The sequence below is a fragment of the Phymastichus coffea genome, unplaced genomic scaffold, assembly GCF_024137745.1.
Source record: "Phymastichus coffea isolate CEN01 unplaced genomic scaffold, Cenicafe_Pcof_1.1 PCOF00061, whole genome shotgun sequence".
Taxonomy (NCBI): domain Eukaryota; kingdom Metazoa; phylum Arthropoda; class Insecta; order Hymenoptera; family Eulophidae; genus Phymastichus; species Phymastichus coffea.
The window spans coordinates 1,376,176-1,404,079 of NW_026706872.1; the positions used below are offsets into that span (position 1 = coordinate 1,376,176).

Below are 27,904 nucleotides of genomic sequence, written 5' to 3' on the forward strand. Positions count from 1 at the left end.
GCTTACTCATATAATTATGATTGAACTTCGCTTTGCAAATCCGTTTAATCATCAATTATGGTCGAACTTTACTGTGTTCGTTTGTTCATCAATTATTAATAATATAATTCAGGTTATCAGTCATTTTAAATGTCTTGTTTGCCGATGACACGAAAATGTATGCTATCAAAACTCCAATGGATGCTCAACTACTACAAACCCATCTTAAAGCTTTCCATTTGTTGAGATAACCTATTAACGATCATAGACATCAATTTTTGGACATGTTTTTGATCTCAAAATTCACGTGGAAAACGAAACAATTAATTGATCCGTTCTTTATGATTTTAGGTATGCTGAATACAAATCCGGGCTCAAATTAAAAAATTTTGCTTGCAAAATTAAATATACAGGATTTTTACAAAAAAAAGAGTGAAAAATTCAAAAAACACTTTCATCAATTATTTTCTAGCATAAAACGCATCAATATCGAAATCTTTCTTCAACCATCGGTACACAAAATTGTTGAACTTTAACAGGAAATTTTTTAATACTAGCTTTTTTCCAAAATGACGAATAAAATGCAAACCTGAAAAAAAATTCGTTTCTCGTTTCCATCGTTTTTCTTAAAAAATATGAGGATTAGGAAAAAGTTTTATAAAAGAAAAATGTCTTAAAATTTATTAAGGAACGCTCTCAAATTTTTTGGAACAAATTTTTAATTTTCCAAAAAATCACAAAATTGACATTTCCAAAAAAGTTATTAAAAAGGTTTGAAAAAAAAATTTAGAGCATTCTTTAGCTAGTTTTTGTTTTTATAAATTTAGGGCATACTTTAACTATTTTTTGTTTTTAATAATTTTTCCTATAACCTATAGTTTTTGAGCAAAATATTTTGTACAATTCCAATAGTTGAAAATCTAAAGGCTAGAAATTAATAGAATTTGCACAATGTTTGATAATATTTTGCTTGAAAATTATAGACTTTCAAAAAAAAATTATAAACATAAAGAGTCTTACAATTAATCAAAGAATATTTTAGAATTTTTTCAAATTTTTTTGACAATTTTTTTGAAATATCAATTTCATGGTTTTTTCAAAAATTAAAAATTTTCTTTAACAAATTTGACAAAATTTGATTGTTTCATGATAAATTTTAAGACATTTTTCTTCTATATAACTTATTTTCTAAACCTCATATTTTTTGAGAAAAACAGTGGTAGCGAGAAATGAATTTTTTTTTCAGATTTTTGCATTTTATCCCTCATTTTGGAAAAAAAGCTCATGTATAAAAATTTCCTATTAAAGTTTAACAATTTTGTGCACCGATGGTTAAAGAAAGATTTCGATATTGACTCGTTTTATGCTAGGAAAAAAATTGATAAAAATTTTTCTCTATTTTTTTGTAAAAAATTTGTCGTATTTTATTTTGCAAGCAAAGTTTTGTAATTTTGAGCCGGGATTCAGATCAGCATACCTAAAATCATAAAGAACGGTATGATCAATTTATTGTTTCGTTTTCCGTGTAAATTTTGCGATTAAAAACATGTCCAAACAGTGACGTCTATGGTCGTAATAGGTTAATTACGAGATTAACATAAATATCTCAAAGTGCAATATTATTTCATTTCCTGTATAGGAATAAATAATATACTTCATTAATAATTCTAGTTCAGAAAAAATTTAGTATGTTATAAACTAAGGCATTTGGTTTGATCATCGTTTAAAATTTAAAATTAAAAAATTCAATTAACAAATTTTGTATAAAAGCGTCTATAGACTAAAAGATTAATTAAATTATTTATTAACATCAATACTCTTATTTTATATAAATCATTACTTTTTCCACATCTTTTATACGGTAGTTTAATCTGGTCACAGACTTTAAACTGGAAAGCGACAGAATATAGTGATCCATGTTTATATTGATGAATCTATTATGAGTATGTTACTGAAGCACTTTCTTGTGTGAAGTTCAAATTCTTTCAAGTTCGTAGGACCTTCAAAAATTTATGATTCAAAAAAATAAGATTTTACAAAGACTGATTGTATAAATTTTATATAAATAAGTAAAATCAGCTAGGCTAACTAACACTTGACGATTGCAACGTCAAATAAATGCCAGAGCATAGACTTCTTGAATAGTGGAAGAAATTTCGAAAAAATTTGGTCAATGTTTCAGCACTAATAATATTTTTTACTGTTATTTCGATTTTTAATAAAATCGTCGTTAATTCAAAATGATACATACAGTATTCATGTCATTCTTAAAATCAAGGTATTACTTTTATTTTATTTAATATAGTTATTTGAAAGACGATATCTTTTCTATTTTTTTTTATTTAAAAAAAAAATCTTATATTCGGGTATAAAATTTGATTTATTATTACTAAAGGTATGTTTAAAACAATTTTTATACATTTGACATCTATACAAATTACTATTATAGCTTAAACTATACATAGAATTTGGTATACAGTTACAATTTATAACTACATTAAAATCAATTAATTAAAAAACAAAAGATAAAAGCTAATTCTAAATATAACAATATATTGTCATTTGTATTACCGAAGTAAAACTTTTGTTTGTTTTATGTATTTTCTTAAATATATATAAATTATGAAAAATTACAAGTATCAATTAAATTCTATGAATGACTACACTTTTCATTAATCGAAACAAAATTAAAATAAAAGATTTTTGAATACTTTTAGGTAAAGAATATTCAATGTGAGTGATAAGTAATGTCAATCTGATTGTCGCTTTCACTATAGGGCAATTCATCATTAATATTATCCTTATCACACACTCTTTGAATTGACGCATTTTCAACTTCAGTACTAGCTGAGGAATCCAGAAGAGGAGACAACTTCTCAGCTTCACTGTCTTCATCTTGATTTTGTGCCTAATTAAATAATTGAATATTTATCATTAAAAAAGTATTTGATAAAGCAAACTTTGTATAGTTAATAATAAATTATTCTTACCTCGTACATTAATGTAGATTGCTTTTCATTAACTAACCGTAAGGTATCTCTCGTTCTCATACCTGCTTTGTGATCTCGAAGGTGACTGCAGGATTTATTTTTTGCAATTGGTGATTGATTATGCAAATCTTTCTGTGATCCTGAATTTTCACCTTTAGCAACAAGTACGGACATACGAAATTCCGAGGTCTGACTTGGTGCACTGCTGCTAGTCCTTGGTAGTGAATCACTGTCTTTTGACATGGAATGTTTTGAAACTAATGTTCTGTCTGTAGATCTACAATGTACATTATTTTGATTTATATAAAATATGTTATTATAATTACACCTGTATTTTAACATAATTATATGTTACTGAAAATAACATAATTATATGTTATTGGAAAATACACCTGTTTAAAACTTCAGCTGCTTGCGTTGCACTAGCAGTGTCTGTATCAGGTGTATCTGGAGATTCTGGAGCAAGTACAGTTGCCCTAGGAGTATAGGGACCATTTAGGGCCTCAATTAAAGAAACAGCTTCATATCCAATTGGTATGTTTTCACAACTTCCCTGCAAGGAACAAATATAATTTTCAACTAACTTTGCTAATATTATTTATAATTATTACCTCGGGTAAAGCAGGATTAGCAATTGTAGAGCCCACTGCTTTTTGCAAAGCTTTAATTTGAAGTAAAGCTCTGAATGGAGCTCGACAAATTGGACAATTGTTAGCTTGATATCTAAGAGAATCTGCACAGCCATTACATAAACATAAGTGTCTGCATGGTAAGATAAGTGTGTCACGTACATCGGACATACAAATGACACATTCAGCACCATTATCTTCTGTATCTTCATCATTTCCTTGCTGCTGCAAAGAAAAAACAATTCACAAATACGTTCTTACTGATATAGTTACAAGCTTACCTTAGCATTTTCAGTATTTTTATTTTCTATACCATATATTTCTTGCAACAAATAGCAGAGCCCATCGACAAACAGTTTCTGCTTTAGAGCTTTCAATACATATGATCCATCAGAATGTTTTTCAATAACGGCAATTGTAGCATGAGACTGCTTTGGCTCGTCGGAACCTTCTTCAGCCACACAATGAATTGCTATAGGGATTATCTGAAAAAAAAAGTACATTCACAAATTTTGATATGAAGACACATTATTGGAAAAGAACAAATTAATACACTGTTTATTTAAATTGTTTACCTCGTATTCAGTATTATAAGATAATTCTTCATCAGTGTAAGGAGTAGGATCAAAGACATGAGATGTTTGACTAAATAACTGATTAGCTCCTTTTTTGTAATAATATGTTTCAGAGTTTATTAATGAATCTTTTGGAACATATCTAATAAAGGTCAAGATCATAAAACATTTTCCCATTATTTTAAAATCTGTTACACTTACATTGCCTTTATTAACTATGTTCTTGAATAGTGTAGGCAGAGAGAAAAACAACATAGATGTTTTGTTAACAAAATTATTAACCTTCTTGGATAAAATAAATAAATGCTTTGGTCAGAATAAATATATGTCAACATTTTTCATTATTAAATCTGTTTTAACAAAACGTCAAAAAGGTTTTCTTTCTTTCTTTCTTTCTTTGCCTACACTAATCAAAAGCAGTGTCAATAAAAATAAAAATTGTTAAGCAAAAGCAATATTCAAATATAGTTACATTACTCCTTTAGTTGAAACTTCTTCTGTGCAGAAATAGTAAATAGTTATTGAACATTTGACATCACAATCAAATATAAATTCTATATTAAAATGCACTGGTTTTTTGTCTACATCTCCATCACCAAAATGTTTGATTCCAGATTGCTGTAATGGTGGAGACTTTTCAACAATGCGAACGAGGCGAAGAGATTCTTTTCTAATGTTTATTAAACTTTTTAATGTTTTGGTTGGATCATTTGCTTGAGGAGGTGGATATGGAAACTTGATAAAAAAATTTCTTTCATTAATATCATCATTATGAGAGATGTTTTATTACATTGGTGTACTCACAGGTGTTGGCCTACTTCCAAGAAAATTTAAATCTGTGTTTTCTCCAAAAAGATAAGCTTCTGGCTGTGGAGTGTCAAATCTTTCACCTCCCATTATAAAGTGACTACCAAAGTAACTTCCTATTGGAAAAAATAACTCAAAATTAATATTACAAAAGCAAATTGTTGAAAAAATAGCTCTGTCTGCATGGTTAGAAGATACTTTTAAGATTTTATATAATTGTGATAAAATTGAAAGTCGATATTAACTTAAATAATAACTTACCTGATCGTGGGGGATATTTATATGCATGATTTGAAATTATATCAACTTCTTCGACACCCGCATTTTGACGGCTTGTCAATGATCCCATAATTTTGCAAATAATGACTTGGAAATACTGTTTGCTTAGTTAAGATATGCGTTTTTTTCAGAGTGAATTTTTTCACGCAATTAATAAGTTATTATTAATGAGATCAGCGTTACACTTTAATAATATACTACAAACCATAGATGATATAAGGTAAAGAGGACACCAAATTTTGTTGAAAAAGAAAAATATTAGCGATGCAGCAACAGCAGCATGTATCAAGCAAAGTCTTAAAAGTTAACACGCACAATCAGCTATTCTGCGATGATCTATAAATTTATTAAGTCATTGGATAGTTCATGGAATAAACAACAACTTTTGTTATTGTCATTCGTCAGTTCGTCTACAATTAATCACTTAAAATACGTAAAATGAGTGTTGGGTGCTGGGCTCAACAACCACTACTGAATCAGGCTAAATAATTATAAAAACTACGTTAACAATATTTTTGCATAAGTTAATCGTTAGATCATCTCATTGACTAACGACACACAGTTGAAAATCGCCAGTATATCAATTATTTAATGAATTTCAGAAACTTGTGTTAATTATTACTCCGGAAAAACTGCCTGGTGACAATATCTCATTCATAGCGATTTTACTTTTGAAAAAATTGGTTGAAAAATTTTTTTTTATTACAGATTATAAGATAATTTATTTATGGCAATTTATTAATACAATTTGAAATTTCTTCCTGAAACTTATTTTATTTGATTAAATAAATAGGTATTTGTCTCCGCTCGAATATAGTGACTAAAATTTCAAAAGACGTAAGGTTAGAGGAAAAATCTAACCAACAAATTAAGATAAGTTTTTTTCATTTTTTTTAAATATTGATACTGCTACCGATTTGATGCATTAAAGTTTGGATACTTTGTTTAACATTTTTGTTTGTTTTAGGTTGATGAGGCCCCGGTCCCATAGGTATGTGCGTACGGATGCAGACGGATACGGACGCGAATCGCAACTCTATGTCACGTCGATACTAAGAAAACGTAGGTGACGAACCATGATAAGTAAATAAGTGTCACACATGACGGGTTATGGTAACTAATCGGGTATCGGTAACTTAACTTCCTATCATATCAACCCTCCCGGGAACATTTATAAATCTATCTAGCGAGATAGATAAGTCTAAGCACGTTCTCCATAATATTTCTGCGAATATTACTCACCGTATATTAATTTAGCAAAAAACAAGGGAAGGGGCACATCAGCCTATGGTATAAAAAGGCTGAATCAGGAACTCATATTCAAGCTCATATACTAACTCATATTCAAGCTCATATTCAAGCTATTACTCATACTCGTACTTATACTGATTTAGTTATTTCTAAGTTTCGCTGCCCAGCTACTCAGAACCGGAATTATACTCTGTTAAGCATTATAAACTTGCCTTTAAACAATAAATCTTAATCAATTGCAAACACCTGAGACTGTTTAGTAAAATCTCTTCTGAAACCCAGTCCTAACAAGGTAAGAAACTAAGTTATCTACCTAAACACACTACATATAATAAAGGCGCTATCCCTTTAACCAACCTCTGCTTAACACCTAACTAAGATCCAACTTTTACCAACGCGACAGTAATTTAAACATTATTACGTCTAGCCATAACATCTCCTCGCCTAGACATAACATCTAGTCACATCACTAAAAATATCTAGTGTAATTATTTAGTACCAACACTACCGGTAGTGAGCGAAAGTGACTGTTGTTTAAAACTGTAGCGCCGAACGTACCACATTTAATGAACGCCTATTTAACCTTTACATTATTGCAGTCTATAAGATAGCAAATGATAGAGAATTGATAGAGAATTGATAGACTTTCAACTACAATTAGTGGAATTAGGCCTTAATTTTATGGAAGTACTTGAATATATGAGAAGAAGAAGAAAATATATATAAATGATATGTATTAATCATCCTAAAAGCTTTTTTTACATTAGCATACTCATCAATAAGCAATATTCATGAGAATTTGAAAAATAAATTGCAGACCTGACATTGGCTTGAACATTAAATGTGATACGTTCGGCGCTACAGTATTAAACAACAGTCACTTTTGCTTACTACAGGTAGTGTTGGTACTAAATAATCGAACTAGATATTTTTAGTGATGTTACTAGAGTTGTGATTCGCGTCCGTACCCGTCCGCATCCGTACGTACCTATGGGACCGGGGCCTAAATGTTTTCGTGAGACATTTGAGGAAGTAATCAATCTGAAACTCGTTTGCTTGGGAAAATAAAGCAAAGGGAATGTTTGCTACTTATATTGGATGATGTGCGCATAATAAATTGTTGATAGAGTTTATAGTACATTACGATACAAGTGCGGGAAAATAAATTTTCATGTCGTGTGGCGTCTACGCCCGAGCGAAGCGAGGGTGAAAAGGTACACGAGACGAGAAACTCTTTCCTGAACATGTGCCGTACCGTATTTTTTGATACGACATGTGGAAGTGCGATTTTCAACGCACGTTTTTTGCCAAGCGTAAGGGAATAACGCACTTTCCGCATGGAGTGTCGAAATTAGTTATTTAATTCTATTTATTTACAAATACTAAATTACAATAATCTGGCTCAGTATTTCGTGTGTCTAAATCAGCGTAAATTTATTTACCATCTTGTATATAAGATACTGTTGATTGATCATGTTCATAATAAATTTCTATAATGACTTATCGAATAGTCTTGCAAATAATTTTCTTTCTAGTATTTAAATTGAGCATTGTAGCAATGTATCAAAACGATCTGTTCTAAACTATACTACACCACACAAAATAAATTTTTGATCTAAAAATTTTTAATAAATTGGAAAATCTGCTAAGTTGCTTTGAAAACTGTAATCATTTCTATCTATATTTTTTATGTATTCTCTACATTCATCCATAAGTGCTGTCCTGAATTGTAGGTACATATTATTTCCAAGTTTCTGCACTCTAAACAATAAAACCAATGTTCTGTGAAATATGTTTAGCTGTTCCTCCAAATTTTTATAATTATTCAGCTTAGCAATTTTTTTTAATGATTTTCATACAGTTGATAATTTTGAAATTTTCTGTACAATCATATTGAATCATTAAATTTTCTACCAATTATTAGGATTACAAGAACAGTCAACTATATTTGATTTCTGTATTTGTGTTGAAACTGTTAGCAATAAGTATGCTTAATTGGTATAAATACTATTGCTATTTGTCAAGTCTATATTAATATAGTTAAATATTGTAGTGAGAAATTTTTATTCTATAGCTAAATAATTCTTTCTGCTATTAATGATGAAATTTCTGAATCATTTTGTTTAATTAAATTAGCAGAATCTATAATAATCTTACTTAAAAATTAAGGTATAAATTAAATAGAAGCCATTCACTTTATTTTTTCAGTCAAAATCGAATTTTTTCGTACCAGAATTAAGATTTTCCACTGCACATGCGCAGAAGGTACAAATGTACAATGACTGAATTGAACTGTGAAAATATCATTTTTGCCAAACTTGGCAGAGAGTACAAATGAAAAAAATTGATATTTTTAAATGGTTCAAATTAAAACAAAACTGTCCGTATTTTTTTTAAGAAAATCTTATTTTTTCGTGGTAGATGCATAGATTTTTCGATATTCTATAATTTTCATATTTTTCCGTTTTCTCGAGAGGTACTAATAATTTTTATTTTATTTTCGGGCGGTACAAATTAAAACGAAGCTAACCGTATATCATTTATTTCAAAAATAATTTATTTTCAAATCAGGAACTGCTCGATTACACACAGCACTAACGCGGTCATCAATTGATCTCGTCTCGCTACTGTTATAAGTGACCAGTGACCGGTTATTACGTTGTAAATTAAATAAGCTATGTAATATAAGCTATATGATCACGATACACTGCAATATATATTCTCGTTTCTGTCGCTCAAAGTCGAACTTCCATTTGTATACACCACCCTTACTCCAGCCAGCAAATTTAAATTATAGCCAAAAAAGAAAAATACCAATGGGAAGGTATGTAACTGCACCCTCCAAATACGCTAAAAAATCAATCTGCACCCTTCTACATTAATTAATAAAAATTAAAAACCAATGGTAATATTTTCATATTTTCAAACAGCGATAACTCCAAAAATATTCAATATTTCTGAATAAAACTTTTATAAAAAAACTGCACCCGGACCGATTCTAATTGCACCCTACTTAATTTGTCCAAATTATCACCGTTAGTTAAAAAATTGGTAAAAAAAACAAATTCCCCATTTGAAGTATGCACAGGATGCTCAATGAGCATGCGCGGATGCCATCTCATCATCTAGTAAAATTCAAAGATAAAAAAATAAATTCAAAATTGCATTCAGTGTTCCAGACTGGGGAACACCTGATCGGATCGACGTTGTTTACATGTGTACTTTAGCCAGCAAAGTGCAAAGTGTTGATTAGAAAGCTGCGAGAGGATGAGAAACGGGAGAAGCTGTTGCTGACGACGTAAAATTAGCTGCTTGCCAAGAATCCGGCCAAGTGAGAGGGCATACAAAATAATGTCACTGCAGTTGGTTTAGGTAAGTTATCACAGCAATTAATTCAGTGTACTTCGCTGCCTTGGAAGGTTTGATTAGACGAATATTTACTGCTGTTAGGATTACATTTCAAATTTTCGTAACTAACAGTTATTTCATTATTCAATCATGTTTGCAAAGTAATTTCATAAAAAGGAACATATTCTTTTATTCAAAAAAGCAATAAATATATTTGACTTGGGAGATTTTTTCAAAAACAACTCCAGACCAAAGCTCTCTTTTTCGCTTAAGCAACTAACGTGAGTGTATTCAATCGATGTAGTTTTTAATATGATATTTTTGATATCTTTCGAAAATTGGTTCGGTGGTATGATCCTCTGATTAAAAGAAACCATGTTTTTAGACGTTGAAAATCTTTAAAGCAAGATGATCATTTTAAGGGAGTACGGTGGGTACGCAACTAGTTAGTTGAAAGAACGCCTTGACTTTTCACTGACTCACATAGTAGCAAGCGTAAGTTTGGCAACGTCGCACATATGCTGGCTCTCACATGTTGCCCTGTTAGTGTGTTATTGTTGTATCAGCTATTATCGAATGGACAAGTCACTAAGAATAAGAAAATAATTCACAAGTTGAGTGATTACTTGAAGACTGTTACTTCGGAAAATATTTTTTAATTACTGTTTCTAATTGTTTTTAATAAGAATTGTTGCAATAAATACAGATTTTATTCAATTTGTTACTGTTTTTTTATTAATAGTCTTTTTCTAAGTAATTGTAATCAAGCCAAACAGTTGTATATTTTAAAGCAATGCGTCATTCAAGCATACATATTTGAATCGGGGAGCGCAGGTTAGATACGACGTTGCCGTATCTCCTATTCGCTGACGTCACTCATCATTTTGCGGTAGAAATTATTTAATTACGATCAAACCAGGTTCTGATTGATAATTTTGAAAACGGATATGGATGTAGAATCATTTTTTACACAACTTAGAATTTTTTCGGAATTTTTTCATTTTTGAAAGCTTTAATAAATGATAAAAAGTACATTTCCCCATAAGATTACATGTTAATTTCAATAATTAATTATCGGCTTTGAAACTCTGAACGATTACCAAATTTGAACCATAGCTTTAAAGCATTTTAGTAAAGATATAGTTAAAGTTTCAAACGATTCTCATTTTTAGTTCTATCTCCCACCGTACTCCCTTAATCTAATAATATAATAATTACATTTTAATTGATGTCGTCGATACTTTTGTAAATTTATTTTAAGTTCCTCAAACTGGTTCTGTTGTTAGACTTTTTCACAATACTTTCCAGTTTTAAAGAGAGTAGATTATGAACCTGTCGATGGAAAACCTGTTACTTTCAGTGTAGAAACATTGAATTCTCATGGAATATCCCATTTAACAAAGGGACGTTTAACTGGTCCAGAGAGAAAAAAAGTAAAAGAACATTTAGAATCTAGAAAACCAAGACAATGGAAACTAGAAGAAGTTAATAGGGAAATGGAATATGGAGATCCTGATCCACCATTTCTTTATAGCCAAGAAGTTATACAAAAAACTAGGCATGAGGTAAAATATGAAAAGTTAGGATTAAAATCAGGGGAAAGCGTATTCGACTCACTTCAAAGATTAAAAGGTGTTTGTCTCCATGGACCGGGGCCTAAAGTACACATGTAAACAACGTCGGTCCGATCAGGTGTTCCCCAGTCTGGAACACTGAATGCAATTTCAAATTTACATATTTTTTTATCTTTGAACTTTACTATAGATGACGAGATGGCATCCGCGCATGCTCATTGAGCAACCTGTGCACACTCCAAATGGGGAATTTGTTTTTTTACCAATTTTTTAACTAACGGTGATAATTTGGACAAATTAAGTAGGGTGCAATTAGAATCGGTCCGGGTGCAGTTTTTTTATAAAAGTGTTATTCAGAAATATTGAGTATTTTTGGAGTTATAGCTGTTTGAAAATATGAAAATATTACCATTGGTTTTTAATTTTTATTTATTAATGTAGAAAGGTGCAGATTGATGTTTTAGCGTATTTGGAGGGTGCAGTTACATACCTTCCCATTGGTATTTTTTTTTTGGCTATAATTTAAATTTGCTGGCTGGAGTAAGGGTGGTGTATACAAATGGAAGTTCGACTTTGAGCGACAGAAACAAGCATATATATTGCAGTGTATCGTGATCATTGCAAGTTGTCATTTGTCATTTACAAGTTAATTTAGTACATTTTCGTATAAAAAATGAACAGGCAAAATCCGGTGCATTTTCTCTTTGATTTACTTCACTACTAAACGATGCAATGTACCATAGCTATTAAATTACGACAACTATAATGATCGATCGTAGGTTAATTATCAAAACTGCTAATTCGTAGATTCAAGTATCTGTACTTGTGTATCTACGTCACCGCAAAAGGAGCACGTTAACATTGCTATCTGATTTTATGGTCAGTACAATAACATCTTTGCTCTTTTCGTTGTTTGATAATTGCGTCTATAAATGTCAATTGTATAGACAAAAATCATTTTTGATAATTGCTTTTTTTTGGACTGCAGCACCGTTAATAAAAAGTAATCAAAATCATGAATACTATTAATGTTAAATCAGTTGGAAATATATAGATAGATAAGCTGATAATGCAGAGTTACGGTAGAGAGCAATCATAAGAAAATATAAAAATAAACTTAAATGATTAATAGTTTTGCAATTTAATACTTATCAATGTTAATTTACCAAATTCAGCATCTATATAATTCATTAAAACTAGGTTCCTTGACTTACTATTTATAGAATAAATTATTTTATTTATTTATTTATTTCCTGAGTACTATATATAATTTACATTATATAATACATATACATTACAAAAATTGCAATCCGGCAGAGGGGATAATCTCTTGTTCACTGATCTGTAGTAAAACTAATTATTAAAAGTAAACTTAATTAATAATAAAATATAGGAAAAAAACAATAAGAATCACAATCATTGCACTTTGACTGTAGTCTTCATCTTCTTCACTAAAACCGGTTAAACATTTGTCTGGCTATAATATAATACTCAGTGGATACTTTTCTATTTTTTGCAAATATAATCGTTTCCATTTCAATAAGTCTCGCCAGACAAGTGAGTTAAACAATACATGTTACTATTTAGTAAGGAAGTATATTTTGGTGTAAAATTGTTTTATAATTGCAAAGAGAAGTAAAAACTATATCATCAACAATTATTAGATTCTTATATTTGGGTTGTAATTTTTGTCTGTATATAAAATTGGTAAAAATTTGTTTTTCTCTATGGTATCTCTATCGAAATAGAGTAATGCTTTATTATTTTCTAAATAGTTGATATTCTCGTAGGTCATTCTAATAGTTTGAATACTGATTTTGATTTCCCCAGGGCAGGCCCTACTTTAGTTAAGGTATATTATACTTTTGTAAGTAACTTTAGTTAATATATATCAACTAAAGTAGGGTTGATATAGTTATATTTAACCATTTTGTTTATTAGTTATAATTTTGTCAATTATATCAATTAGTAAACTATGATTGTCTTAATATATGCAAAGTCTGCTATATTTTTTAATCTAAGAGTTGAAAAAATGTTTTTAATTGCTAAAAAATATTTTTAACATAACCATTAAGTAATCAGAATAATAAATAATCTATGAATGTGGAAAAAAATCATACAACCTAATTTCTCTGTAACTTGATACTCATTAGGGGGTTCCAAAGCTGAATGTTCAGAGATTAGCTATGCCTGTGTTTACAAACTAAAATATATTTATTCCAATAGTATTCTTATTTACCCTTATAACCGTGTACAATTTTGAGATATTTCATCGCATTTTGAGATATTGAGATATTTATCAAGTTTTCTCATCTTTATAGGTGATACACAACCTCTTACGAAGCGATGTGAGAAAATTTTTATAACTGAAATTTTATTCTAATGAATATTAATCCCTTGAGTGACAATGGATCACATATGTACAAGAACAAATCGTACCTAAAGCGGCAGCGGATCATATACGTACAAATCAAAATAACTATAGTAATTCTCCATGGAACATCATCAACCTCTGTTTATAACTGTTTTTGAGGTATCTGATTCCATCCTCGTCGTTATTTTTGGCCTACAGAATTCCTAAAGAGTTGAAAATAGGGGTTGAAGGTGAGGTAATTTCTTAGATTTTCACGAAAAAAAAATTTTTTTCTTGTTTTCGATATTTTTATGATTTCTTCAATTAAAGAGTTTCTTTACTACCACAGAAAAGTTTGATGGGATTGAAAATAATGGTTGAAAGTCAAGGGAAGGTAGCGTCCATGCACATAAGAATTATACACATAATTATTGTACACAAACAAATCTGTATTTTATTTCTTACACAAGGATAAATTGATTGTGCACCATAATTTCAATGAATAATATATCTCGATAATATTATGCACACAATCATCAAGGCAAATAATTAAAAAACGCAGTCGTGCACTGGACATTATACACTCCTTAAAAAATAAATAATCAAAGGATACTGATGATTTTGCACAAAGAAATTATGCACTTACGTTGATTGATAGTGCACCAAGTTCTATAAAAAATCGGTAGATATTGTTGGTGCACCATCAATCAACGTAAGTGCATAATTTCTTTGTGCAAAGTCATCAGTATCCTTTGATTTTTTATTTTTAAGGAGTGTACAATGTCCAGTGCACGGCTGTGTCTCTTAATTATTTGCCTTGACGATTGTGTGCATAATATTATCGAGATAGATTATTTATTGAAATTATGGTGCACAATCAATTTATCTTTGTGTAAGAAATAAAATACGGATTTGTTTGTGTACAATGATTATGTGTATAATTCTTATGTGCATGAACGCTATCTTCCCAAAGTCAAGGGTAAATTTTTATTTTATTGTAAAAAATTTTTTATTTATTTCGGTATTTTTATAGTCTGTTATTTTATTGAAGATTGTCCTTTTGTTACAGAAAAGTCCGATGGGTCAAAAATAGGGGTTAAAACAAGGTTTCAAGTCGACAATTTTTTTCATGTATAAGTTTAGGATCTCTTGTGTAATTGCAAAGAATACTTCTCTGAATGAAAAATTCCAATAAGAGGAAAGTAGGAGTCAAAGTTTTCCATTTTGTGCAAACCCGAGTATTAGAGATTTTGTTTTATCGCAAAGAATATTTTTTGTAAGTAAAAATTCCGAGAGTTCGAACTACAGGTTAAATGATGAAAACTGATGTGCAATAATAATTATTTACAAAACTTCTATCCTAATTTTTATTTCACTAAAGATGTCAATATATTTGATTGAGAAACTATAGAAATCCGAAAGAAAAATTTTTTCATGAAAAATTAAAAATGATCCCTTCAACTCCTATTTGTATCCCTTATTTTTGACCCCATTGGAATAAGTTAGGTAAAAAATAACGACGGAAATAAATTCAGTGACCTCAACAATCCTTAAAAAAACTATTTCTGTTTAATTAAATGTAAAATTTGCGGCTACCACTTTGGGCACGGAAAATTAGGAAAACATCGCCACTCAAGGGCTCCTAAAATTTATACAGGGTGTCAATTAAGTCCCGGGACGCCTGAATATTTTCTGAAGTACTTCAGTTCTGAAAAAGGTCAAGGTCATTCCTTTAGTAACTTTCAACGCGGAATCCGATGGTGACCTTGGATTTGACCTTAAGATTGACCTTCAATGTTATTTCAAGGTCAACTTTGTTTTTTTAAATGGGAACCCCTATTTTTGACAACGCCAATCGAAAGAGCGGAAAATTTTACGTCCAAAACGGTATTTTAAAATTTTTTTTCATGGCCTTGAGAAGGTCGATTAAAGGTCAAATGCTTGAAAAACTGCCTAAAAGCGTTTTTTTAATTTTTAAGATATCGAAAAATAACCTCTACAAAATTTGTTCAGAACAGAGTGGGCCACCCAATGCACCAAAAACCTTTGACCTTTAACCTCATTTTAAAGGTCATTTCAAGGTCGAAGTGTTTTTTGTAATGGAAACCCCTCTTTTTGACCCCGGATTCGCACATAGCGCGAAACTCAACACAATACCTTATCCAAACGTCGGATTTCGCGCTATGTGCGAATCCGGGGTCAAAAAGAGGGGTTTCCATTACAAAAAACACTTCGACCTTGAAATGACCTTTAAAATGAGGTTAAAGGTCAAAGGTTTTTGGTGCATTGGGTGGCCCACTCTGTTCTGAACAAATTTTGTAGAGGTTATTTTTCGATATCTTAAAAATTAAAAAAACGCTTTTAGGCAGTTTTTCAAGCATTTGACCTTTAATCGACCTTCTCAAGGCCATGAAAAAAAATTTTAAAATACCGTTTTGGACGTAAAATTTTCCGCTCTTTCGATTGGCGTTGTCAAAAATAGGGGTTCCCATTTAAAAAAACAAAGTTGACCTTGAAATAACCTTGAAGGTCAATCTCAAGGACAAATCCAAGGTCGCCATCGGATTCCGCGTTGAAAGTTACTAAAGGAATGACCTTGACCTTTTTCAGAACTGAAGTACTTCAGAAAATATTCAGGCGTCCCGGGACTTAATTGACACCCTGTATACATATTCTTGGACCATATCTGAAGAAATAACATTGTACTTTCAAGTTTCAAATGTCATAACTTTGAAGCAATTTTTATGAATAGATAAAAGTACATATTGAATTTTTGATTAGTACATCATAAATTAGTAAGTCTGAGGAATGGCTTAAATTTTTTTATTATTGATTGTCGGGTTATAATGATGAAAGTGAAAGTGAGTTGAAAACGATCATCGTTTTTTTATATGACACGCCAAATTTTTATTTTGTTATGATACTTAAAAAAATGCGTGATTCGGTTATTGGTTGAGTATGGAAAACATTGCATGCAAGTTGCGTTGACCTTCACATTTGCATACTGCTAGCGTTATAGGTATGGCCGTTTTCTTAATAGTTTGCTGTATTTCTGGCAAAATTTGCAGCGCTCTCTCAACCAGCCGATCACATTCAGCGCGATCATCTATTTTGTTACATTTCAAAACTTTGGTGAAACCGAGTATTTTACACTATATCTATTCAACATATTTGAATGATCTGATATATAGCCAACTGTAGTATTTATTGGTAAATAAATATGCAATTAGATTGGCTCACGATTCGAAAATGTTATCAAAATATTAATCATTCAAAGATGTGATAAAACAGTTCCACGGTTGCTTTAAATAATAATCCTGCTCAAAATTAATAGTTGCTTATAAGACTTATTTAGTGTATTTGCCTTTTCATAATAAATGGGGGTTCATATTCGACATTCGATATTGCTTCAGTAAATTTTTTATATTCAGTAATATCGAGGCCGCCAGTGCTTTGATAAGCAATCATTTTCTAGTCCTTTGCTATCTTATAACTAAACCAAGAAATCATCTGTGCCTAATCACATAATGTCCCTTCTCTTTTATAAATTGGTTTTGATTTCGAACTACTGTGAGTACGACCCTTGATATAATACATATTAATGCATAAAATATGGTCAAAACATTTCGGTAAAAGTGCTATGACTAGTATCGGTTGCAGTAACTCTATTAAAAAACCATGTGGATATATTTTTTGAAAAATGAATATTACCATTGCGCAAGGACATAATTTTGCAGCAGAGGACGCGGAAAATTTCCTTTCATTTACTAGCTTCATATCACCTTGTTTTCTTGGTGTTAAATGCTTGCAAACAGAGTTGTTGATAGATTGACGGAACGGCAAACAATGAATGAACAAATCACACAGGCATAGACGTGTACACGAAGCATAGTCAGTAGGTTTCGGATATACATAGCATAAACCTTGCAGAGGCCTTACGTTATCAAGTGGTGGAACAGTCGGAGAATAGGGGCAAAATATCGAGCAAAAAGTAGTGGGCGTAGCTTAAGAAAAGGGTGGCGTCTATCAGCAGTCCATTCGATGCCGAGCAGGGAGGAAGAATGGGCGCAGCGAATGCGTGTGGGCGGACGATGTTGGCGACTTGACGCACACGGCTGTTGTCCTGCTGCAGGCCCTGCGCGCGATCTCCGCGACGGCTGCGGGCGGCGAGCAGCAGGCGGAGGCGACGGCCGAGCGCGAGCGCGTCGCGCTGGCAGAGGAGCTGCAGGCGGCGGCCGAGCAGTGCCGGCGCCGCTTCGGCGGCCGCGCCGAGCTTGCCACCGAGGCGGAGGCCTGCGTGCTGCAGCTGTGCGCCGCCCTCGAACGCGCGCTCGAGCACGGGCTGGCGCGCGGCCCGGGCCCCGCGGCCCGCGGCTTCTGGCCGAGCGTGCGCGAGCAGCTGGCGCGCCACGAGCGCGAGCGCTTCGCCGGGCTGCGCAGCGTGCGTACAGACCGCGGTCGCGGCCGGGCCTGGCTGCGCGCCGCGCTCAACGAGCGCGCGCTCGAGGCACCGCTGCGCGCGCTGCTGGCTGGCGGCCCGGCCGCGCTGCGCGCCCACTACCGCCGCGGGGCCTTCCTGCTGGACCAGTGCCGCTCCTCGATGCTGCCCAGCCTGGCCGCGGGTGCGTAGCGCGCAGCCGCCGCCTCCGGCCGGCCTTGACCGTCGCTCCACTCTTTGCGCAGGCCTCACCGCGGTGCTCTTCGCCATGCGGGTGGACAGCGAGGAGCTGGACGCCGGCCCCGGGCGGGCTTGCCCGGCGCGCACCAGCCAAACGCTGGCCGAGCCGCTCATCAATCCGGAGCCTCCAGGCAGGTGGTCGCCTAGCGCCGGGCGCGGCTCGGCCGGCAGTGGCGACGCTCGTCACGCCGTTTGTTTCCCTTCTTGCAGATGCCTGCCCTTCCCGCGTCAAGCTGCGCAAAAAGGTTCACAGTCACGTGATATGTTTCGACGACGAGGCTGTCGACGCGGATGCGGTCGCGAGCTCGGCTGCGCGTGTCGATCGGTCTGTCGATCCCAGCGCGGCTCCCGAAACGCTGAGCTGTGGCCCAACGTGCTCTGGCGCGTTGCGCGCGGATGCATCCCAATTGGAAATTAGCCCGGAAGCCGAGGATGTCGTTGTGGACGTCAAAGCATCGCTCTGGCAGCACGAGTATTCAACTACCTTTGCAACGGCCTTGTTTCACCGGTTCAATGTTTCATCTTTTCCAACAGAGCAATATTTGAGGAGAAGCTTCTCACGCCATTGACGGATGGGCAAACGATCGGCGGCTTGATGCCTGTTTCTCCAATTGTTCTTGGCAACATGTTGACTAATTTGCCGAGCTATCTAGACGTAAGTATATTTAATTGTTTGCTCTAGTCGTCGAGATTGATACGAGTTTCGAAGTACAATTGAGCGTCAGAATAATGTCGCAATCGCTACCTGTATGTGTTACTATGGATGCACGGGTACGTATACTGAGAGACATGAGGTAGGAAAATCTACTATGATTATAGTAAAATTTACTATAAACTACAGTAAAACTGGGACATACTCAAATTGTAGCAAAAATTACTATGTCATACATAATAAACTTTTACAGAATCTCCAATAATTTTCATTATTTAACTTGAATAATATTCACTACTCATGCAGTAATATTAACTAGAAATTATAATTTTACTAGATCTTTTGCTAACTTTATTTGTAAAAACAAAAATTTCTTTGTATAATTCAATATAGTTAACGAACTGTCACATAACATTAATCTTCGCAGATCATGACTTGATGTTCTTTTTTAAACAGCTTCTTCCCAGGGTTGCGAGTATTCAGAAAGCTAATTGATGTTTCCATCTGAATAAAATATATAATTATATATTAAGTAGGGAAATATATTAAGTAGGATGCAAAATTTTATAATTTTAGTTTGAAAAAGTAATTATAAAGAAATCATTACCATTCTCAAGTTCATCAGAGTCTAAAATATTTATTGGTCGTCCAAATTTTTTATCAGCTAATAATTTATCTTGTCTCAAGCATTTTTTCATATAATTATAATGATTCCATAATTCCCCAGTAGCTGCTATGCGTTTCCTTTCATCTCCTAAAAATGCTCTAAAATAAGTAGCAGTATATTCATCTCTGAAAATATCTGCTATTTCATTTTGCTAAATTTTCAAGACGCTCTTTTATAATTCTGAAAAAACAAAGTGATACATTTTTAAAAAGTTATTATAATTTTATTTGACATGCAAGTTCAATAGCACATGTTTATGCGCTTCACGTAAAAATTAATTTAGGTGAAGTGTGGTTATTGAAATAATTAGCTTGTATATGTGACAAGCGTGATATTTATTCTTGGTATGCTGTTGAAGACGACATACAACTGAAAGCACACAACAGTCCTGTGCAACAGTCCTCGTAGTTTCAAAATCGTAGAACACAAAAAGAAAGAAAACTTTGCAAGTGCCAACAGGAAAACGTAATCGATAGCCACGGTCGTTAAGATATGAGTTCGGGTTGATACCAAAACGCTGTCCGAAGACGATACATATTAGAGATTACGTGAGAACAAATTAAAACATAAGACACAATAAAAATATTATAAAACAAGATGAACAAATCTAAATAATGAGCATGTAGTCACTCTAATACTATAAATATTATAAAATATGTACTTACAGTTGTTTGATATAGAGCGTGTTCCGGCAAACAGTCTACCAAATATGCTAGCAAAATTTACCGAATTCGAAACAATATACATGTCCACTATTACACCACAACCTGAAAACATTGGACTGTACGCGATCTGGCCTAGTAAATTGTACTACTGTATAAAGTAGCTTTTGTCATGTGGTAGATGCAAAAATTTACTTCGTATTTTAATAACTTGTATAATACATATTATAAGTTTTACATCTCAATTAATAATATTTATTAATGATTTGATTACATTTTGTTATAGATACCAATAAAAATTATTATATAAAAATATTTACTGTAGGTACATATTTTTTGTTAAAGACTCAATAATTTTTAAAATGAAATTATAATAAAACTTATACTCAATTTTTTGTGAACAAAAAAAATAATTTTCACTATAATTCGAGTACATCCCAGCTCTGCTAAAATAAATAACAAAGTCAGCTACAATAATAATAAATATTATAAGTCCGTTTTTCTCGGTGTATACATACATACATATATATGTGTGAACGTGCGCGCGCGGGCGTGTGTGTTAGAGTTAGGTTAGGGTTCCGCATGTTTTGCAAGTAGCTTATAACTTTTAAAATCAAGCATATTAACTAATGTTATTTTCTAATAGGTTGCATAGATTAGGCTTTTTTTGGTCGCTGGAATATTACTGACGAATGCTTATTTTCTGCTCAGACAAGCAACATTTTCAACTATTCCAATTTCCCTTGTTATTTTTTTCCAGATTTACATGAACATTAGTTCAAGTAAGAAACACCGTTGATTGCATAATTTTTGGTTAATAAAAATACCTAAACAAAACACTATCAATTTTCGAGCAAGCGGCACACAAGAGGTATCGGTTGAAAAGTTGTAAGCGTGGTTTTTTGGGGATGCGACGTGCGAAACTATTTACCCATCATCGAATGAATAATATTGAACATAAAAATGACCGCTCACGCAATAAGTTTTGGTTAATTAGGAAATATAAATAAAAGTTACATATCCGTATGGTGTTTCATGTATCAACTACCATAAGGGCTGTTTTTGAGGGTGCAATCAGCAGATCGATTCGTTTTCGTCATTTATATCATTATAGTATTTATTATAAACAATAAATCACATTACAAAGTTAAAGAATTTTTATTTTTTCATTGAATGTCAACGTTGTCAACTTCAGATTCATTAAAATGCCCCATTCTATATATATGAAGACCTAACCCATCAATGGTTATTTTCTATTCATAAATTAAGGCAATGATAAAACATCACAAATATTGCAACTATCAAGTATATTACAATATTCACCAACGTGCTAACATATCCTTTCGAATAAGCTCATCCCATGGAAAAAAAATTCATGTCAGATACACACACATACACACAAATGATGATGATTTATAAATTTAATGAAAGGTGAACGGGGCCACCGAGCCAGCTGTTGAAGCTACTGAACCATTCATTAACACATGTTCAGATGCAGATATTTTAAATGTGGAAGCTCTGAAATTGAGACTTTCAGCACTAAGTGAAGTGATCGAGCAAACTCGAGGAGAAGCTGATTCAAGTAAAATTCAATTAGCTCGCTTTCAAAATCAGCATCAAAATTACATCGAAAAATGTGAGCTACAAATTCAAACTTTAAACAGGTGATATGTTAGAAACAATAATCTGTAGATTTAGGGCGAAATTGGAAAGATATTAACAGCAAACCACTGATCATATTTTAGAGAAAATGAATTATTACGTCAACAGTTGAGAAAATATGTAACGGCTGTACAATTGTTAAAAGAAAATTCAGCTGCAAGTGTTGAGCTCAAAGAGGATTCTTCATCAGGCTATCACAAGGAATCTGAACAGTATCAAATCAAGTTAATTCAAGTTGCTGAAATGCACGCAGAGCTGATGGAATTAAATGCTAGATTAACTATGCAGCTAAATAATAAGTGAATAGTCCATTACTAATTACGTAAACTCACTTATTAGTCATAGTATTCGAGTATATCGACATAGAAAACAAGCAACTATTCAACTGAATTTGTTTACATGATTAACGAAATTCTATAAAATTACTGCTCAAAGCCATTATTGCGAGCAAGTTCATTTTTTTGATTTGACGTGAAGTTTACAAACATTTACGACTGTGTTCTAATAACTTACTTAATTAAACAACTAATAAGTTCGGTTAAAAAATTGAAGCAAATAGCATATATGATCTTTTTTGGTAAAATCGCCTGTGATGCCATGTACTGAAAAGTCGAGAAAAAGAAAGAAGTAACTTATACTTTAGAAAAGTAAAAATTATATATTGGATCTTATTTTTTTATGTAAGTCTCGCACATTTCTAGAATGGTTTAGCCAATTTCTAATGGAGACGGATTTCATTCGAAATGGCATACACTTGCATACCTAAGCCAGTAATTTTTCAGTATTCGAGAAAAGAAATTGCTAAAATAACCACGGAATATCGGTTTATAAAAAAACATAGTCAATTTTAACAAAAATTATTTCTTTAATATGATTCAATTACCTAGCTCATTGATTTTTTTATACTTGGTTAAAATAAAAGAGAAAACAACGCACGTATCACCATTTTCTGTATAGTTTTAGGGGAATCATTGAATAGAAGTCGTATAATTTTCTTATGTATTTAGCTGTAAGCAACAGGGAGCAACGCTAAAGAAAATATATTTTTCTTTCATACATATATCAATATTATTGAGTACTCTTAATCTATAATAGTTTTGTAACAAATTTTCACGAACTGAAATTTTATAAAAAAGGGATAGACTCGTCAAGTTGCTACAAACGGAATTGGAATGTCTTCGAGGACCAATAAATGAAGATGTATCGACCACAGCACCATTTTTTATTCACATATGGATACCATCTGCATTTCTCACTGGCCAAACTTCAGATATTCATCATGTTTACCAAGTAAATTGAATATATTTAAGCTGATTTTCTGGTTGAATTTCTAAATCTCTGTACTTTTAATTTTTTAGATATATTTTTAACGTATTTAAGAAAACATGCTTTGCAAACAGAAAAAAATATTAATTTAGGAAAATAATTTACAAGAAATATTATTAGTCTGCACCTAGTTATTATTCTACATCAAGTTTGGCAGTTCATTCATTGGTGTTCTTAGCTCTGGCGTAAAGAAAACTTAATCTTTCTCTTCAAAAATTCAATAATGATAATACAAATCTTTTGTACTAATGACAGGCAAATCGACAATTGTTCACAGTAACATACGGCGTTAATCAATCCGTACGCCATGTTATTGTGCACAATAATTTATGTGTAAAATAATTATCTGCACAATCCTCGGTTTGCCTGCTAATTACAGTTATCCATTATTTAATAAGCGAAATTGAAGCTGTAAATTACTACATTTATGACGTAAAAATAAAATCTTTTAAGATTTAAAATACGATTGGAAATTTGGCCGTTAAATCGCTTGGAAAATCAGCATCTAATAGAATTCTTGATAGATTATAAAATTATACAAATTTTCCAACAGATATATATTCGTATCAGGGATACCGAATGGAACATATATCGACGGTATGCGCAATTTCACGCACTTTATAGAGAATTAAAAAAACAAGATTCTGTCATCACAACATTCGACTTTCCTCCAAAAAAGACCATCGGAAATAAAGTAAGTTGATCAATATGGTGTAATTTACAGAAATTCTATGTAAGGAAAGTCTATTTAATAACGTTACCTTTAACTTAATCTGGAATCGTAACATATTATTTCTTAACATATTGGATCTCATTTGAAAATCGAGCGTCTATTCTTTATAACGAACTTTTCAGCGATTAATTTAATAATACCTAACCTAACCCAAATTATTGTACATTAAAGTAAACTACTTTTTTTGGTGACAAAAGTGAGGACGCATCATAGCCATCGAAAAGAGAAAATTTACATTTATGTTTCTTTATTTGAACATATTTAGTGCAAGGCGGTAAAGAGAAAAATAATTGAAATTATTATTCATCGTTTATATAGCATTATCGAATGTGGCGTTATGAGATCCACTTAAAGGAAGGTAGTAATCTAGGCGCTATTTAGTTTATATTTATGGGTTAAAGAAACATTTGATGAATGTATATTAGGTTAGTTCAAAGGACATATATACTCATCCAAGGAAATTTCGGAGAGTTGGAAAACTTGCTTTACCGAAGCATATAACTAGCTCTATTTTCATATTACTTCATATAGTATATGTGCATATACTTGCATGTGTATCCATAGAAACTTATAATATGAAAGCGCTGTGCTGCTGTGTGGCATGTGTAAATTCGAAAGCAGAGAGCGAGTAGCGTTATAAGGCAGATGGCATCGCGTGATGCAAACATATTTTACTTTTCAGTTTAAACACCCATTAGCAGCTTTTTACGTTGAGAGCGTACTTAACGTAAAAAGTTGTTCAGTACAGCGGAGGAGGCTCCTCCACTATAACAACTCAATACAGTCGTGGAGCTTGGTTCCTTCGACGTAATAGCATCTATTAGGTCAGTGGAGTGTTTCTTCAGCTGTAGAGCAATGTCCTCTACACATAAGTTTTCCGTAATACTGGGAATGATAGTCTCCGCCTTTAAAAAATTGTTAAGTGTGGAGAAACATTAAACGTGTCTGTTCCTGTTTTAGTGAAAGTGAAAGTTTCAGTTATTTGTAATTTATTATCTATTTAAAATGGATTTCTTTAAAATGGATTTGGTACAGCAGACAGTACCGAAGAAAATGACAGTATAATAATAGTCAAAATACATTTAACCTTAAAATGTTTACAATTATTATTAATGCTCGTTGCATTACATCTCGGGACTTTTTGAAGGGGAAGGGGGCAGAACATCCTTAGCTGCTACACAGCCTCGTACGCTCCACTGCCTCCTTCTTCACAACGTCCCTAGATAAAATAAAACGTGACATAGTCCAAGATACGTAAAGAACTATAATACCTAGAAGGATGTATTCGAGCTAATTTATGCAGAGAGCACTCAACCGGTAAATCTGGTAATCGGTATAGCTGATGCATTAAAAGTTAGCACCCAAACTCAGGTCCTTTGAAAAAATCGACAAAGAAATTATGCAATTAGATAGTTAATAAAATACGTTACAACTTTTCTTTTTGTCATTTGTTAACTCGTTAAGGCCTAGACCAAAACTGGATAAGATATCGTCAAACTATTGGAAACAAGCATAATGAAAAAAGTATCTATACTTTTGTCTTTTGCAATTGTTTATAAAAAATTATTTAAACAATATACAAGAAAGTCATTATTTTTAAAAACTGATTGTGTCAATCGATTTTACAGGAAAAATTATGACGAAAAGCCATATAAAATTTTTGTCAGTCCGCAATTTATTAGTATAAAACGGCAGGTCAGACAGTCAGTGTTATTTTTTTATAAATAATTGCAAAAGACAAAAGAAAAAATACAAATACTTCTTTTCATTATACCCCATTTCTAATAGTTACTTTGATTCTATCTTACCTAGTTTTGGCCTCAATCTTAATGGGTGAATTCGTCTACAACTAAACCCTTAAAAAATAAAATAAAGTTGTATCGAATTTTCATGTTGCGTGCATAATCTTTGTTTAATGGATGATACGAACGAAAAAAAAAACGTGCGCTGTGACGAGCATAATTATTTTTTGCTGGGTTGAAATTTACAGAATGATAAAATTAGAGAAATTAAGAGCTTGCACTATGGGACCTAGATGAACACGTTATTTGAATGTGCAATGAAAATGTCTCAATTTAAGACACTTTTCATGGAATTTCATACATCCATACATTGTATATTTATAGGATGCCAAATTCGTTGAGGACAGAAGACAGAAATTGCAGCAATGGCTTAGACGAATTGTGAATAGACTTTCTCATTGTTCAGGTGCATTTTCCAGCAATCCTACTAAACAGACTTTGATTACTTTGTTACCATTTTTCGGGTGAGATTTATTATTTCTTTTATTAAATTTCAAGTTTTCTTTTAGAAATGACAACACCATTAATTCTTTTTCTAATAGTGATCTTCCGCATAATTTAGAATCGAAAAGAAATGATTCTTCTGCAAATATATATTCATCGACGTCTCCACACTACATGGGTTTATAATTTTCTAAACATGTATAGAAAAACAATTCATTCCGATGTAAATATTTTTTAATAGCTCATTTTGGAAGTTATGAAATAATTTTCTTTCGTCAGGAAAGCACTTCCAATAGAAAAAAAGAGTATCTGTATTAAATAAGTATTTTGATCGTTGTTGAAATATTACATTTAACAAAACAGAATTTGTTCATATATGCGTATTATATTTGTACTTCACCATAAGATATAACTTAAATATAAAGTGGAGTATATGGCTCTCATTAAGCTATTAGTCATCCGAATGCCAGATATAGCCATCAATGTCGAAGTTTTATAAAATCGTAAAATGTTTCATGTTTAAATACAAGTCAGTCATATTTAATTATACGAACACGTACGTTCGGAGACTATTGTAAATATTGTTACATGTTGAATTACGATTTAGTAACATTCGATCGCCTTGTCAAATCAATTCTGTAAAAGAAAAAAATTGTATTTTTATATTTTAATTTCTTTTCATGAAAAATTATAAACAATTCTAAATAAATTGTTCAATTATAAAAATAACTTTTGTATAATATAATTAATAGCGCCATTAATTATTCTAAAAAATACAGACTTTTATTTTTGAAACATCATAAAACTTTCAATAAATTACCTTAGCAAGCAGTATAAAACAACAAAATAGTTAAAGATTAGTTGAAATATAATAAGCAATTGTAGTTATTACAAAATACCATATACGTTATTCACTGATCAAGAATCGCATAGGACATTTGTAAATGTAAAAAAAACTTAGTATTTTTTATAAAAAATCTATATTATACTTACAAAAGATAAATAAATAGAACATAAATAGATCATTATATTACAAACTTTCTGATAGAGAGTGTTTTTTAGTTTGGTACTAGGAATTCAATTAATTCCTTTACTTATAGCTTTTATTGTGTAATAATTGACTAATGAACGAATTCGATTCAGTTGTTACTAATTTTAATTTCTAATTTCGATAACGGATTTATTATGTTTCTATATTTTTAAGACAATAATTGACTATTAAGATAATGTGTGTAAGAAATGCTTGGCTGAAGTTGTAATTAATTATAATGAATTATTAGTTTAGTTATTGTTAGAAAAAAAGCGTTACTTACTGCATGCTGTACTATTTTAACTATTTAGAAGTTAGAAATCACAGAACAGAAGAACAAATTTTCTTTGGATAAACGGTAAAAAAATTTTATAACTCTCAATGGATTTTGTTTTGAATTAGGAATTTCAAGAATTAAAGTACTTTATACGTACATACTCATTTTTAAATTTATAAACTTATA

The 27,904-nt window shown here is 32.1% G+C and overlaps 2 protein-coding genes across 9 annotated transcripts; one reads left to right on the plus strand and one right to left on the minus strand.

Annotated features, from left to right (window-relative positions):
* Positions 1-2,397: 2,397 nt before the first annotated feature.
* On the minus strand, positions 2,398-6,278 carry LOC131666805 (E3 ubiquitin ligase RNF157). Of its 2 annotated transcripts, XM_058939741.1 has the most exons (10): positions 5,465-6,276; positions 5,242-5,363; positions 4,978-5,096; positions 4,646-4,908; positions 4,174-4,315; positions 3,880-4,083; positions 3,581-3,823; positions 3,362-3,522; positions 2,970-3,246; positions 2,400-2,887 (listed from the first exon to the last, which is right to left on the minus strand). In XM_058939741.1, the coding sequence occupies exons 2-10, from the start codon at positions 5,327-5,329 to the stop codon at positions 2,708-2,710; spliced, it is 1,677 nt and encodes a 558-aa protein (XP_058795724.1). In that variant the 5' UTR covers positions 5,330-5,363; positions 5,465-6,276; the 3' UTR covers positions 2,400-2,707. The 2 variants fall into 2 exon arrangements, with proteins under 2 accessions (XP_058795725.1, XP_058795724.1); XM_058939742.1 differs by having other exon boundaries at positions 2,398-2,887; positions 3,581-3,820; positions 5,242-6,278.
* A 5,741-nt stretch (positions 6,279-12,019) lies between these two features.
* LOC131666829 (sorting nexin-29) lies at positions 12,020-27,885 on the plus strand. 7 transcript variants are annotated; one of them, XM_058939794.1, is made up of 13 exons: positions 12,020-12,166; positions 12,212-12,311; positions 13,754-13,780; positions 17,918-18,407; positions 18,469-18,594; positions 18,674-18,935; positions 18,998-19,118; positions 21,876-22,108; positions 22,190-22,405; positions 23,243-23,396; positions 23,986-24,126; positions 26,292-26,431; positions 26,510-27,885. In XM_058939794.1, the coding sequence occupies exons 2-13, from the start codon at positions 12,309-12,311 to the stop codon at positions 26,595-26,597; spliced, it is 2,001 nt and encodes a 666-aa protein (XP_058795777.1). In that variant the 5' UTR covers positions 12,020-12,166; positions 12,212-12,308; the 3' UTR covers positions 26,598-27,885. The 7 variants fall into 7 exon arrangements, with proteins under 7 accessions (XP_058795777.1, XP_058795776.1, XP_058795780.1 ...); XM_058939795.1 differs by having other exon boundaries at positions 12,081-12,123; XM_058939793.1 differs by having other exon boundaries at positions 12,020-12,311.
* Positions 27,886-27,904: the final 19 nt, after the last annotated feature.